The sequence below is a fragment of the Diaporthe batatas genome (genome assembly GCF_019321695.1).
Source record: "Diaporthe batatas strain CRI 302-4 chromosome Unknown Contig00006, whole genome shotgun sequence".
Taxonomy (NCBI): domain Eukaryota; kingdom Fungi; phylum Ascomycota; class Sordariomycetes; order Diaporthales; family Diaporthaceae; genus Diaporthe; species Diaporthe batatas.
Genome location: NW_025408553.1, coordinates 639,058 through 651,774, shown reverse-complemented (window position 1 = coordinate 651,774; position 12,717 = coordinate 639,058). Strand labels below are relative to the sequence as shown.

The window sequence follows — 12,717 nt, the reverse complement described above, 5'->3', positions numbered from 1 at the left end:
AAGTAAGTACGCTAGGTTCCACGCATGGCTCATACCACAAAAAGAACCATTGGCGGCTGCTGCAACATGATCCATGAATTGCTTGATCTCGCTGTGGAAAACTTTTCCGATGCATCTTGCAAAAAAAAACTCTTCATAAAGATAGTTCTTCTAGATTTCACGCCGTTAAAGAAACCCGCTCCATAGCAGGAGCAAGTATCCAGGCCGTCAATCCACAGCAGTAAATTGAAAGTCCCACCAGGACGGAAAAGAGGGAGGTAATGTGGTATCATTCCTGATCCGTAATACCCCCGATGGCGTACGGTCCCTTCATACAGAGGTAAACACGGGAGGTAATGTATGTGTTGAAAGGTTGTTACAACTCTAAGGCCGCAATGCCAATGGGTTCTCTCTATCTTTCTTAATTAACTTCATGGCCCTATCCAACCCACCAGAATGCTTATTTATCATGAGTCCTCTTACAGCAACGAAAATAGTCAAACACCATGGTGGTCTGCAGATGCGCTTGAGGGCTTGAGAGACTAATTGGAAACAGAGCACAAAGTTGCATACATTTTTGTACGGGAAATGCTATAGAATGCACATATATGAAAAGGATAGAGTGTTCAGACAAGATTTGTCCATTAGAGGTCTCTAGGTAGCTTAGCTGTCCTGTTCCTCTTGTCAGTAGTAGGGGAACCTCGGCCAAGGCTGTAGTGCTTCTTCCAAACTGCACGAACGGTCTTTGAAATTGCATTGAGGGGAGCGAATCAGAAGCCGGCAGATAAGTGACAACAGAATTAAGGTGTCCCCAATTATTCCAACTCTATGAATCCAATAAACACACATTTAGGGGTCAGTCGGTTACGAGGCCCGAGAAAAAAATGTGGTGCTCTTATCTACGTGTACTGTTGGTCCGAACGAGGTTGCCGGGCTCTCAAGTGCGGTGCAACGCACCCCAGCACCGGACGTTGAGGCCATGTTACCCTGTGTCAGTGCCGTATGACTGCGTCCCGTTGGACTGTTGCCAGGGTGCTAGATACTGAAGTACTTTACTGAATCCAAGAAATAACGGGCTAATCTGGCTCGCATCATCCTGTTGGCGTCAAATTGCATGTCCTGTACCAACCGGACCTTCTGTTGGGGGGGGGGTTCGCCCAATTCCACGCTCATAAATACCAATCCACATCCACAAACCTGGATCATTTTGGTACTCTGGTGCGGAATCCATCATTCATTTTCGACTGGCATATTCTATTTCCCACTGGATTGGTTCCTTTAAGCACGTAGATGATTGGCCTCGGCAAGTACCACAATCCGTGAGTCTGCATCCTGCGGTACCGGTACAACATTCTACGTTGCTTCATTTGAGAAAGACACCTAAATCACTTACAAACCGACCCCATTCCTTTCCTCATTGGACTCGAAGCCATAGGCGAGGTCGCTTATCCGTGTAGACAAGCCTCTTACCTGTGGTCTTTTGGGATAGCGGTCAGAAAATGTCTAATTTCGACCTCCTCTACACGTGGGCGACGTACATCGTGCTGCTCGTTCTGTCATGCGTTTGTCCTCACTTGCCGCCACGGCGGTCCCGTCATCGGGAGAACTTGCTGTGCTGACTTCCCAAACAGCTTCCCCTTCTTTCGGTCTACCGGAGCTTCTTGCATCCATTACGCCGGTATCCGGGGCCATGGCTGGCCAAAATTACGGACGGGTACGGTGGCTACAACGCCACCCGGATGCGTCTTCACCTAGCTGTGAAGAGAGACCTCGACAAATACGGTAGGCCCGTATAACTTCAAATGTATATGTGGCCATCTACAAGTTCTGACAGTCAAACTTCTAGGACCTGTCTATCGGCAGGGCCCGAACCGACTTGTATTCAATACTGCTACAGCCCTTAAAGGTTTGTCAAATAGAGCGATCCAAGTTGTGACCGGGCTGGCACTGATAGCCACAGATATATACAATAGCGAACGAATCGGCAAGTCATTCGTTTACACGACCCTCCTCAAAGCGAAGACCTCTCCAAATGTCTTCAATGTCCTTGACAAGCAGCTTCACCGCAGCAAGCGCAAGGTCATCGGCCAGGCCGTGACCGAGCGCGCGATGCGCCTCTTCGAGTCCACCTTGCAACAACAGGTCGACATCTTCATCGAGCAACTCAAGTCAAGCAAAGGCCCCACGGATATTAGCCCGCGATGTAGATACGTGGGACTCGACACGATAGGTCTGCTTGCTTTCGGGTACGATCTCAATACACAGCAGAACCTTGAACACCGGTTCGTACTGGATGGCCTGTTCGCGGGCAACTTAAAAAGCAACATCATCTTTCAAATCCCACTGCTCGAAGCCCTCGGTATCAATGCTGTTTTATCTAGACTTAGTGGGAGCAGTCGGGTTCGGTTCTGGGGTCTCCTGGACAAGATGACGACGAGCCGTTTGAGTATGGGGAAGAATGCCCGTAGCGATCTCGTGTCCTTCGTTGCCGAGGGGCCGCAGGGGGCGGCCATGGATGATGCCCAGCTGCGGGAGCTTCTTTTCTCTGAGGGTTATTTCTTCGTCGCTGCGGGAGGTGACACAACTGCCGCATCCCTAGGTGCTCTGCTCTTCTATCTCAGCCGGGAGGTCAACTCAGAGGCGTACAGAAAGCTCGCGGACGAGATACGGACGACTTTCCCCAGCGCTGAGGAGATCCGCAGTGGGCCAAAGTTGTCTGGCTGCCATTACCTCCGTGCCTGCATCGATGAGGCCTTGTGAGTGATGATCTTCGGCTCACCGTTTTCTTTCTTTGTAATTACCACATCCATCACAGAATAACTGACAATACCACCAGGCGCATGTCACCCCCAATCCCCGGAATCGCCTGGCGCCAGCAGGCTGCAGAGGACCCCCAAAAGGGGCAGCCCCTTATCATCGACGGCCACGTCATTCCGCCTGGGACACAGCTAGGAGTGAGTGCGTACGCGCTGCACCACAACGAGGAGTACTTCCCATCGCCCTTCTCGTTCCAGCCTGAGCGCTGGCTTAATGCCGAGAAGGACGCAGCGCAGGCCGCGAAGATGAGATCCGCCTTCATGCCGTTTTCCGTGGGGTCGCGCTCGTGCGCCGGCAAGGCGATGGCGTATCTCGAGGCGAGCCTGGTCATCGCCAAGACGCTGTGGCATTTCGACTTTGCGGCCGCGCCGGGAGAGCTGGGCCGTTTGGGCGGCGGCGGACCTGGCAAGGGGTTCGGCAGGGAGAGGCCGGATGAGTACCAGCTTTACGACATCTTTGCCTCATCTCACGATGGGCCGTGCCTTGTGTTCACACCGAGGGATCAGAAGAAATGATGCCTTGTGAGCATGGAAATTTGATGTGGCGCTGCCGCCCAGGTGATGGTCAATGTGATAACTTGGAACCCATGCGCACATTTTTGAGAATATTACAAAATGGATGAGTTGCTTTTTTTGCCCTAATGGCTCCGCTCAGGTCAAAGTAAAGTGCACTGCAATCCCGGTTGTCCTCTTTGGTGTCTCCTGCCAACCTTGGAACCTGCTCGGGCTCCTAAGCAGGATATCGAGAAGAACATTATGGGCCAACAGGCAAGTGTCGAACGGACATGTGGCCCAACTTCCAGCGTGCCGAAGTTCAACCTCAACCTTGGGGTCCATTTGCCATCTCCAACCAAAGAGGCCTTCAAATCATCTCCCAACAGTATCAAATATTGTCCATGGTGTGATGAAACCACCTGGGCAAGCTTCAGCCTTGGCAAATTTCTGAGCAGGTCAAGAAAAGGTCTCAGCCATCAGACCAAACACAAAGGGATGCCCAGTCCAAAGGCCTTCCAGTTCAAACGACCCGAGTCCGACGTGTATAAACCACAGACTTTCACCGCTGCAAGAATTACTCCCAGCTCTTCGCAGCCTGGTCAAACCTCTCCCCAAAGGACTCATACCACCTATCCACCAACTGCTGCCCCGGCCCAGCAGAGAACGTCTCCTCCCCGCGCTCCAGCCTCCGCGCGACCTCCTCCATGAACTCGTCCACATCCATCGAGGTAGGGCTCTTGTGCTTCTTGTTGTCGTCCGGGTCCTCCCTCTCCCGGTGCAGGTCCGTGCCGACCTGCGGCGGCGCGATCTCCACGACCCTCACGCCGGTGCCCCTGAGCTGCACGCGCAGCGCCATGCTCCAGAAGTGCAGCCACGCCTTGGTGCCGTTGTACACCGGGTTCAGGATGCTAAAGGGCACAAAGCCCAGCACGCTCGAGACGTTGATGATCACCGCGGCCGGCTTGGACCTGAGGTGGGCCAGCAGCCCGACGGCGAGGTGCATCGGCCCGCGGACGTTGACGTCGATCTCGTTGTCGGCCCTTCCGAGGAAGTCCTCCGGGTCGTCCTTGAGGACCTGCAGGGGCCGCTGCACGCCCGCGTTGTTGACGAGGCAGTCGAGGTCCGGGTGCTCGGCTGTGATCGCCTCGATGAACCCGGGGATCTTGGACACATCGCCCGTGTCTACCACGTAGCAGCCCGCGCACTTGATCTCCGCCTGGGTCATCTTGAGGTTGGCCTCGGTGCGCCCGCAGATGATGACCTTTTTGCCCTTGGACATAAAATACTCTGCCATGGCGCGGCCGATCCCGCCGCCGCCTCCGGTGATGAGGGCGCATTTGAAGTTAAGCCCAGACATTTCGGCGTTATTAAGTTGCTGTTTGGAGATGAAGAACAGATTGAATGTAGGGTTCAGATTAGGAGAACTTGGGGAGGCGGAATGTAGTGTATCAGTTATTGTTCCAAGCGGTGGTCATCTCAAGTGAGCCAGGGATTAGAGTTTTGTGGAATGAAGAAGTGGTCGAATAAGGGCTGCATAGTGACGATGTATGTAGTCTTGTTGGAATAGTGCCCAATCCAAGACGTCATCTCAGGTCTGATGCAACGGCGAGGCTGCACTTAAAATCAAGCCGGACTGGAATGCTGAATCTTAGTACCATTTTTGCAGCACATGGAGAATAAGAATTGGGCGAACATTCGCCCCCCAGTCCATCTTATCTCCGATGCCACATCGGCGGGCACGAGTTCGTGAATATGGTCAAATGGCCGACTCGACACTGCGTATTGTCGTCATTCCGAAGAAGAGGTAGAGTGTGAAGCGAAACCTTGTTGTTTGCAGCAGTGAGGAAACGGTGCCTAGTCCAATCTCAGTGACCAAATTGCCCGCATGTCGTTCTGGTTACTTACCGTTCGTTCTCTGTCCATCCACCATCTCCCTTATAGCAAGCACAAGACCACCACCGTCACGAGTTCGTTGACCGCACGTCGAGTGCTCGTGAACAAATGCAATTCTCAGTGCCACGTTCGAGGCCATGTAGAAAATGATTATCCATCGATATTGGCAAAAGTCAAGTACAATGAGCGGAATTGAGAACCGCAAGTGGTATCTAAGTTTTTACCAAAACCATTCCCACGCGCACGCATCAAACAAAAGTCCATCCCAGACATAGGTGTGAGACAAAGACGCCGGGGGGTGGTGCAAATGCAGACTGTACCTTTCCCCTAGCCCCGCAAAGGACTGCACGCACGACGCCTTGTAAATGCTAGACCTCCTTCCACAAATCTCACTCCCCTTGAGAGAAGAATCCTGCTTACAACGAACGAGCCTCTAAACAAAAAATCCTTCACAGCTCCCAGAATGATCGTGGATCGCCTGGTGGCCCGTAGATGCCCGCACACGACTGAGGTCTCACACGCATGCTCCCATGATGACGACGGCTCGGGCTCAATTTGTGCAGAACCTACTGCTTGGCAAGCCCTTGCTTGGCCTAGATGAGGACAAGATGTTAGTACTGGACACTTAAATTCTCCTACACGGTAGTTATCAGACATACCTTCATCTGTTCAATCCTTGCCTTCAATTGGCTGGTCACCTCGGCAGCCCTCTTCCAGCTTTCAGCGCCGTTGCCGTTGCTACCAGCGGCGGCACCACCGGCAGCAGAAGAATGCTCGCCCGAGTAGACGTCTCTCCTGTAGCTCCTAGCGGGAGATGCTCGTCCACTGCTAGCTGAGCTGGCTCCGTTGCCGTTGCCGTATCTCCCCAGCTCGGGGCTCAGAGCCTTGTGCCGTGCGTACGGCGGAGGAGCGTCAGGACCAAATCCGTTCTCCTTCTCCTCAGACAGGTTGCTCGCATATGAGGTGCGATTCCTAGACGCCGTGCTTGCTGCCCTATGCAAACCACCGCCAAAGCTGCCCTCCCTGTCCCGGAAACCGCCGCCCATCTCTTCGTGTACCGGGCTGGCACTGCTGAGGGTGGGACTCAACATGTCGTCACGCTGCATACCGAGCTGCTCAGACTTACTGAGAGCTCGCTTCAGTCGGTCGAGTTCCCTTCGCAGACGCTCATTTGTGCTCTCTGCCGCTTCCGCGTCGCTACGGGCGCGCACGAGCTGCGTCTCCTTTGCCTTGATGCTCAGAACATCCCGAGTGTGGTCTTCAATGAGCTGGGCATTTTGATTCTTGAGTTCTTGGATCTCGGACATCATCTTGGACCGCTCATGGCGGGCATCGTCAGCCTGGCGCAACAGGCTCTCGTTAGCGGCCCTAAGCTCTTCCAATTCCGCACGTTCCATTGCAGTGAGACCAGAGACGGCCGGGGCAGGTTCGGCGGCGGGGGCCATGGCTGCCGGTGCTGCTGGCTTGGCCAGAGAGCGGCCAGCAAGACCGCCACGTCCCAGCCCAAGACGTTGCCGGGGAGGAGAGGCGACTGGCGCTGGCTCCTCTTCATACTCGTCCTCTTCTGGCGGTGGGGGCGGCGCAGCCATGGGTTTTCGGGGTGATGCCAGTGTTCTCTTCTGAGGTGCCTTCAGACCTCCAATGCCAGAGGGTTTCGGTACACCAAGCTTGTTGCCCACTGGTTTCGCCGTCGGTGGTGGTGCCATTGGCGGAGACTCGGCTCGCGGCGGCGCCGCTGCAGGTGCAGCTTTCTTTGCGCCGGCGGGGACCTTCCTGACAACCTTCTTGGCAGGACCTGGTGGAGGTTTAGCTGCTGGCGGTGGCGCTTTTGGCTTCTCTTTTGCCTTCACTTCTGCCGTCTCAAAGTACTCCTTGATTTTGGTTTTCCGAATTTCATCGAGACCCTCCATATGGGGGTTCATTGCCCGCTCGCCAATGATCTTCATGATGGTGCCCAGTATCTCGGCGCCACCATCACGGAGTGCAGGGCTAGATTCTGCCAGGAGCTTCTTTGCAGCCTCGACCATCGCGCCAATTTCTTGTTTGTTTGGCACGTCTCTTGTCGTCCGCAGGCATCGGACGAGGAATTTCATGGTGCCTTCCTTGACCTGGGGATTCTTGTTGACCAGGTAGGCGAGAATGTCCTCAAAGCATTCCGTCAGGCTCGTCGCCATAAAGACCTGGTCTAGTGCTGCACCAAGGGCATCCTGGACGGTGGGCTTCTTCTCCTTGAGGCGGTCCATGATGGGCTGCATGACGACGGATCGGTACTTCCCGTAGCCCTTCCGCAGTCCCTTGGCTAGGAGCTCAATACACTGCGCTGCCTGTGTGACAACAGCGATGTTTGCGTCCTTCATACATTTCGCCAGTGATCGGTTGACCTCGTTGAAATCTCCGTCCTTGATCCTTGGGACGTTTACAAGTGCATATAACGCCTCGACGGCCTCCTTGCGGTCTTTCCATTTCGATGAGCCCAGCAAGTCGTAGAAGTTTCCGGGTATGCCCTTGAGGACGTCCTGGGGCTCTGCTAGGTCAAAAGCGTCGATCTCCTCGGGTTCCTCGCCCTCGTCTTCCTCGCCGCCTTCGTCCGCTTCCCCGGCGGCCGGAGCCTTTTCTTTTGCAGCTTGTTGGGTCCGTAACAACCGCTCCTGCTTCGGAGCCCCTTCGGCCTTGATCTTTTCAAACTGTGCCTCCAAGTCTGTCTGCTGGGTCGGTTTCAGGTCGCCCCAGAACATGGGCTTCATAGCCTCTCGCAGCCACCTGTAGAATTCCACTGCCAAGTTGGTCGCTTCAGCTCGCACATTCTTGTCTGCGGCACCGAAAGCCTTTGGTAAAACTTTCAGGACAGGCTTAGGGTCGGCAAGCTTGCAGCCGTAGTTGTGGAAGATGGCGGTCAAGGCATTCAGTGCGGCGGCAACAGTCTTCGGTTGCTTGGCGGACAGGACGGGCAGGACGTCCTCGATGACGGGGTTTGGCACGTCGACCTCGCAAAGAAGGAGCAGTGCCTCGATGGATGACGCCTTTGTTGCCGCTCGTGTGGATGGGAGACCCTTTTCGCAGATGGGTGTGACTGTGACGCCTCTTGATCTCGTGCCATGTTCCTTGCCACCGAACTTCAGGAATGCACAGTAGGCTGCCATGCCATCTTGCTGTGCTGCCACGTTGCTGTCGGCCACGGCGCCTTTCCATAAGGAGGGGTCCCGCAGGAATGGTTGGAAGGCGGCATCGTATTCGTCGGCGCTGACCTCGAACTGCTTGAGGGCTTCTTCGTATGCTCCTTTTCGGACTTTCCAGATCTACAAGCAGACAGGGTGTCGGTTAGCATACAGTCCTCTTGTGGGCCGCTGGCAGCCTCGCAAAGGTCGTTTCCTCCCCCTGCCTCGTCTTCACCGCACTCGTGTGGACGAGACGGGAAAGGGCCGCGTGTGTCACGTACCTTATGGACCCAGCGATCTGTAATTGGCAATGAGCTGTAATCCTCCTCTCCGTCAGCCATGATGGGTGACACCGGATGTACTGGAGTGTTTCCAGGATTCGGGTTAAGAGATGTTGGCGAGCCAGGGGTATTTGCTAAGTAGGATTCGGGGCCGTCGCGATCAAGGAGGCCGGTGAAAGCTCGGACTGCACGACCTGTTAGCCTGTGGACGGACGAGCGTATTCTTCGGCGCATGATGCTGGCGATGGGTCAAGCGACGCATGATAGCTGGCGTCCCGTGACGTCCAGCGTGGCACTCCTGGGCTGGGGTAATGGCGGGGGGTTCGTACCAGACGATCGCAAACAGCAAGCAGCGCCTCGGTGCTTGAAAGATCAGGCAGGTGGACTTGGTGGAACGACGCGTGCGCAGGCAGGGGAGCGCGCTTTGTTCTCGTGTCTCGGGAGTGGTATGAAGTTGTCGTGGGTGTTCTGTGTGGGCAGCGTATGGCCGTCTCTGGCGTGGGTTTGTTTTGTCGCGAGTGAGTGACTGTCGTCAAAAAGCTTGGACGGCAGGGCAGCAGGGCAAGTCCAATGGTGCCGTTTCCCTTGCTTGGCCTTGGATCTGATGGAGAGAGGACCGGGGGGTGCCACGCCCAGGTCAGGGGGGCATAATAAAGGAAGGATGCGGCTGTGAGTGGCCGTCGGCAAGTGCCACGCTTCCGGGGCTGCCAGGGCAACAATCGAGCCGCTGTTCAGATGTTTTTTTCAGGGCAGGCAGGGTTGTAGCTTTTGCCGGTAGGGCAGCAGGGGGAGAGCACAGCTGACAAGAAGTGGGACGATCTCTGAGCTGAGCGTGTTGGGCAGCAAAGTCGGTGGGTGTGACTTGTTGGTTGATATGAGGTTCTCTTGATCTGTGTGCATATTCTGACTGATGAATGAGCCAAAATTCAAACAATGCACTCTTCCAGTCCCCCGAAATGACAAGCCTCTGGGCTGCATGGTAGAGCGTACGGTGCAACCCCCCGCGGAAAGTAGCAGGTACATGCTGGACTGTCTCAACAACAAAGAAAGAGGGGCCTCAAAACATGCCGCATCGATGTCACCTGTACCCAGTGCTCCCCAAGGTGCCAATCCATCCCACCACCTTGTCACAGCAACGCTTTATTCTTATTACGGAGTAGCGTGACGTGTTCGCGCCTGGCCAGAAAAGACCATCGACGGTTGAGTTGACCTGGGCTGCTGGGCTGCCCTGGCCGCCTGGTTGACTCAGGCCATGGCCCCAATCTCATTTCTCTGCGCTGCACTGCCGCCGAGATCCAATGTCGCTGCCCAATGAGGACCCCTTCGCATTACCGGGGGAACGGTGACGTAGATGCCGCCCGACTGCCCGACGTCAACGCCCACCACATCAATTCCCATCACTTGTGGGAGTGCCTCAAGAGACAGGTGCCAAAAAAAATGGGTGTGTCAGACAAGGTACCAAAGATCATCTTGTTGATCGAATGGTCTTCCCCTAGCTCTCCGCAATTCGATTAGTTTGGTTAATTTTGCGTAGCCTTGCGTTGCAGAAGCCTGGATCCGATTTGGACCACAAGCGCATTGTATGGCAGCCTGGTAAAGAAAACCAGGGAACGAGCAAACAAATGAGCACAACAGATACCGAGGTGGGGAAAGCCCTGCCAGTGTAGAGAAATACAAATAGTCCAGGAAGCGAACAGACATATTGCATTGTCCAAGAATGAAAGCGGCATGATTCCCCTGACGAGTCTTCTATATCTCTTGTACTTCGGGATCTTCCAAAGTGAGTGCGAGATGAATTTCAGGAAACGTGTCTGCGAAAAGACATCAGTCTCTCTGGCTGCTTCCAACCCTTGGAACTCACGGGTCCTGCAGATGTGTCCTGTGCTTCTCCGAAGTCCGCTAATAACAATGGTGGTCGAGCCGACGGTTCTGACTGAGCAGGGCCAGAGCGACCAGCCATTATTACATTAACCTTGCTGTGCAAACCAGTCGGTAAGGCGGTCGCTATTGGCTTTTCGAAACCCCAACATCTGGATCACGCTGCCGAGTACGCTTCGTACTGCATATTCATCGTATGTAATGCCGGTTAAAGGTTTGGGAAGTGCCCACCGATATAGGAGTGGCGAGATGACATATGTGATCAGGCAAAAAAGGCCCAGTGCTCTGTAGACTTGCTGAGATACGATGTTATTTTCTCTGAATTCTACACGATGACTTGTTTCTGAACTGTAAGAATTCATGAAATAATCATTTGAAGAAGGCTTTGGGTATTGATGAGCGCATGCATACTATCCAGGACGGCTACAAATTGGTCAGTAATATGGGGTCGTGAGAGCGCAGAAGGACACAACCGGGCTAAGCTAATTCCCCCTGGAGCTGGCTTTCACTCAGCACTTTGCATTGTTGCAGTCTCCAGTGCGTCGTCGAGAGACCCTGAATTGCAATGTGGCATAACCGAGGTGCGGGCCTACTGCTTGGAGTATGAGGTTTCTCAAAGCTCGAAGCAAAGGCCGTGCAGGATCCTCAGCTTTGGAGCTCAAGAGCGATGTCAATGGGAAAGCTGTTTCCAAAACTTGGTGATCAAGTGGTGAGCTCCACCAGAGAAGTACAACAGCATCCGAATACTGATTTGCCACAACTACAGGGCGTCGACTACTTGGTTTGAAATATCATTACCAGGGACGAACATTGTAAATTAGATCTGTCCAAACATGAGGCCTTGCTCTATACATGTACAAATACATTGGTGGACTCGGCTGTCCGTTCATACCGTAAGAGCCCGCATGAAACCCTGACTCTCGCTACCCTCCACGACCTTGGCGATGGGTGTCAGGTGAGCCTCCTCATCGTCATCGCCCTGTAGCTTCCGCACATATGCCTGGGCCACCTTCAGCCACGCCGCCTTCTCCGCCTTGCTGGCCCCGGCGCCCTGCCAGACCCAGATGGTCTTCCCCGCGTCGTCGAGGATGAAGACGTCGTTGCCGTCCAGGTCAGACTGCGAGATAGAAGGGCCCTCCTTGACCTGGCCGAAGCTTAGCTGCCCGGACTCGTCGCTGAGCTTGAATAGCTTCTTCTGCCTGCGTCCCTCTGTGGGCCTGCCGAAGGGCCGCGGGCGGTGGTACTCCTCGGTGGCGGGGGCGGCATCCTTGTCGCCGCCGAGCATGTCGACGACAAGTCGGGACCGCGACTCGGTCTGGGAGAGGACTTCGACGTCGACGTGCTTGGCGATGGTCATGTCGTGGACGACCTGTGCAGCCTTGGCCTTTTCCATGGGGCTGCAGTTCTTGCCCTGCCACACCCAGATCTTGTCGCCCTTGTCGAGGACAAAGACGTCGTCCTCGTCCAAGCTCTCCCAGGTCGGCGCCACCTCGTGCACGACGACGGAGTCGCGCTTAGCACCGGGGATTTTGAACACGCGCAGCAGCGTGGTGACCTCCTCCTTGGGCTGCTCCTCGACGTGTGTGAAGCCGGAGCGCACGCCGCCCGAGCGGATCTGCAGCCGCGGGAACAGCTCCATGAAGGCGTCCGAGGGTGCGGCCTGCACCTCGCGGTGCTGGGTCGCCTTGCCGTGCAGGAACTCGTCGAGCTCGACCGTCTTGTAGGCGGCGGTGCCGGCCTCGTCCTGCGACGTGTGGGCGCCCAGCCAGAAGAAGATGTCATGGCCCAGGTGCTCGTTCTCGCCTTCGCCGACCTTGTAAGTGTACAGGACGATAAAACTGTCACCGTCGAGAAACTGGCCGTACTTGTCCTTTGGCCACGGGACGACCTCAAACTCCTCAATGCGCCAGATGTACAGCCCGGGGTTGATGCCTACGTTGCCATCGTTCCAGGCCGGCTCGGTGGTGGCGCTCTTGTACTTGACCTGGTGGTCTATCTCGCTGCCGATGAGCTCGACATTGCTGTCCTTGATGTCGTATTCCTTGGGGTGGACGAGGCCTTCGTGTGGAGCCATCTTGGTTGGATGTGGAATGCTGGTAATTACTTAAGTATGTTGAGAACTTGAGACAAGCGACCACTCTGAATTGAGGTGGGAGGTATGGTTTATCAGGGTGTGGTTGGTACCTAGGCAAGAATAAGCTTCCCAAGACGAAGCTGTCC

The 12,717-nt window shown here is 55.0% G+C and overlaps 4 protein-coding genes across 4 annotated transcripts; 1 reads left to right on the top strand and 3 right to left on the bottom strand.

Moving 5' to 3' along the window:
* Positions 1-1,478: 1,478 nt before the first annotated feature.
* KVR01_005834 (uncharacterized protein) lies at positions 1,479-3,311 on the top strand (the record flags this gene model as incomplete). The annotated part of the gene is made up of 4 exons (XM_044786194.1): positions 1,479-1,541; positions 1,611-1,761; positions 1,826-2,735; positions 2,816-3,311. 4 exons carry the CDS (start codon positions 1,479-1,481, stop codon positions 3,309-3,311), a joined length of 1,620 nt encoding a protein of 539 aa, XP_044644637.1.
* A 553-nt stretch (positions 3,312-3,864) lies between these two features.
* On the bottom strand, positions 3,865-4,989 carry KVR01_005947 (uncharacterized protein; the record flags this gene model as incomplete). Its single annotated transcript, XM_044789718.1, has 1 exon — positions 3,865-4,989. The coding sequence occupies exon 1, from the start codon at positions 4,645-4,647 to the stop codon at positions 3,865-3,867; it is 783 nt and encodes a 260-aa protein (XP_044644750.1). The 5' UTR covers positions 4,648-4,989.
* Positions 4,990-5,323: 334 nt separating this feature from the next.
* KVR01_006174 (uncharacterized protein) lies at positions 5,324-9,516 on the bottom strand. Its single transcript, XM_044794102.1, has 4 exons — positions 8,949-9,516; positions 8,620-8,804; positions 5,843-8,479; positions 5,324-5,776 (listed from the first exon to the last, which is right to left on the bottom strand). Exons 2-4 carry the CDS (start codon positions 8,677-8,679, stop codon positions 5,750-5,752), a joined length of 2,724 nt encoding a protein of 907 aa, XP_044644977.1. The 5' UTR covers positions 8,680-8,804; positions 8,949-9,516; the 3' UTR covers positions 5,324-5,749.
* Positions 9,517-11,293: 1,777 nt separating this feature from the next.
* KVR01_006009 (uncharacterized protein) lies at positions 11,294-12,717 on the bottom strand. The gene has a single exon (XM_044793194.1). It carries the CDS (start codon positions 12,569-12,571, stop codon positions 11,384-11,386), a length of 1,188 nt encoding a protein of 395 aa, XP_044644812.1. The 5' UTR covers positions 12,572-12,717; the 3' UTR covers positions 11,294-11,383.

Excerpts from the sequence above, each read along its gene's own strand:
- KVR01_006174 (XM_044794102.1), bottom strand. The coding sequence starts at position 8,679 with ATGGCTGACGGAGAGGAGGATTACAGCTCATTGCCAATTACAGATCGC. Across the intron at positions 8,480-8,619 it reads CAGATCGCTGGGTCCATAAG|ATCTGGAAAGTCCGAAAAGG; the intron begins GTACGTGACACA and ends GTCTGCTTGTAG. Across the intron at positions 5,777-5,842 it reads CAAGGATTGAACAGATGAAG|GCCAAGCAAGGGCTTGCCAA; the intron begins GTATGTCTGATA and ends GTCCTCATCTAG.
- KVR01_006009 (XM_044793194.1), bottom strand. The coding sequence starts at position 12,571 with ATGGCTCCACACGAAGGCCTCGTCCACCCCAAGGAATACGACATCAAG.